General features: G+C 44.2%; 1 protein-coding gene across 1 annotated transcript in view; it reads left to right on the top strand.

Annotated features, from left to right (window-relative positions):
• Positions 1-1,584, top strand: part of MOV10L1 (Mov10 RISC complex RNA helicase like 1) — a 78,013-nt gene that overhangs the window by 8,694 nt on the left and 67,735 nt on the right. The window contains exon 2 of the mRNA XM_011985608.1: positions 937-1,096. Within this exon, the coding sequence (XP_011840998.1) occupies positions 937-1,096 (160 nt within the window). The remainder of the gene's footprint in view (positions 1-936; positions 1,097-1,584) is intronic.

The raw sequence follows: 1,584 nt of genomic DNA, 5'->3' as shown, positions 1-1,584 counted from the left end.
AAATGGAATTGTTTGCTGTTTCTTTGGAATCCTTTTTCTTGATTTCCTTTTTGGATTTTTCATTTCAAATGTATGGAAATCTGATTTTTGTATATTTGCGTCCTGTGCTGGATTCATTTATTAGTTCTAACCATTTTTTGTTTTATTTACATGTGTGGAATCTTTAGAGTTTTCCACAGATGAGATCCTACCATCTGTGAATAAAGATAATTGAAATTTGAAAATCTTGAAGTGAGCATGGGCATCCTTACCTGGTTCCTGATCTTAGAGGAAAGCTTTCGGCCTTTCACCATTGAGTGCGGTGTTTGTTGTGAGTTTTTTATTTATGGCCTTTCTCGTGTTGAAGAGATTTCCTGCAATTCCTAGTTTATTGAGTGTGCCTCATGAAAAGTGTTGATTTTGTCAAATGCTTTTTGTGCATCAGTTGAGATCATCGTGATTTTTTTCCCTCATCAATGTAATATGGTGACTGATTTTCCTATGTTGAAACACTTGCATTCTGGGATAAACCCCATTTAGTCATGGAATATAATCCTTTTAATATGCTGCTGCATTCAGTTTGATAATATTTTGTTGAGGATTTTTGCATCAGTGTTCATAAGGGATTGCTGTAGACTCAATGTAGGTGTCCCCCAAAATACGTATGTTGAAATCCTGACCCCAGCACGATCTTATTAGGAGGCTTTGGTGGGTGATTAGGTCACGGGGCAGAGCCCTTAAGAAACATACCCCAGAGAACCCCTTTGCCCTTTCTGCCAACAGCAGGAAGACACCGACTGTGAACCAGGAAGAGGGCCCTCACCAGACCCGGAATCTGCCAGGGCCTTGATCTTGGACTTGCAGCCCTAATGGACTCAGACAGGCATTCCAGCCTATAGTTTGCTTTTCTTGTAGTTCTTGTGTTATGGTTTAAAGAGCAGTGTATGTGTTTTACAGGTAGAAGCTGTCTCTGATAAATGGGAAGACGACAGCAGAAACCAAGGCAGTCCCTCAGACTGCAGCCCCCGAGTGTTGATTGGCTGTGTGACTTCTCTGGTGGAGGGCGCAGGCTGTATCAGTCAGACCACCTACTTCTCTCTGGAGAGTGTGTGCGAAGGTACGCTCAAGGGTCTGTTTCACATTTAAAATTAGGTTTTGTCTTTTAAATGATTGTTATGGGCCAGGCACAGTGGCTCGTGCCTGTGATCCCAGCACTTTGTCAGGCTGAGACGGGAGGATCGCTTGAGCTCAGGAGTTGGAGGCTGCAGTGAGCTATGATCCAGCCACCACACTCCAACCTGGATGACGGAACACAACCCTGTGCCTGGATTTGCGATGGCTACACACATCATTGAAGGGATCAGGTTTGGGCATGCTTTGTTGAGAGGGTTTGGGGATTAGAGAAGCTCCTCCAGGTGTTGGCTTTACACAGAGGGTCTTGGATATTGAGTGGACTTTGGGAGAGGGGACCAGGTCACTGTTTTGTTTTTGTGTTTTTGTTTTTGTTTTTCGAGATGGAGTCTCACTCTGTTGCCCAGGCTGGAGTGCAGTGGCGTGATCTCAGCTCACTATAACCTCTGCCTCCTGGGTTCGATTGATTCTCCT

Source organism: Mandrillus leucophaeus, unplaced genomic scaffold, assembly GCF_000951045.1.
Source record: "Mandrillus leucophaeus isolate KB7577 unplaced genomic scaffold, Mleu.le_1.0 Scaffold288, whole genome shotgun sequence".
In the NCBI taxonomy this organism is placed as follows: Eukaryota; Metazoa; Chordata; class Mammalia; order Primates; family Cercopithecidae; genus Mandrillus; species Mandrillus leucophaeus.
Note: the sequence above shows the minus strand (reverse complement) of the source record. Positions and strands in the feature narration are given on the sequence as shown.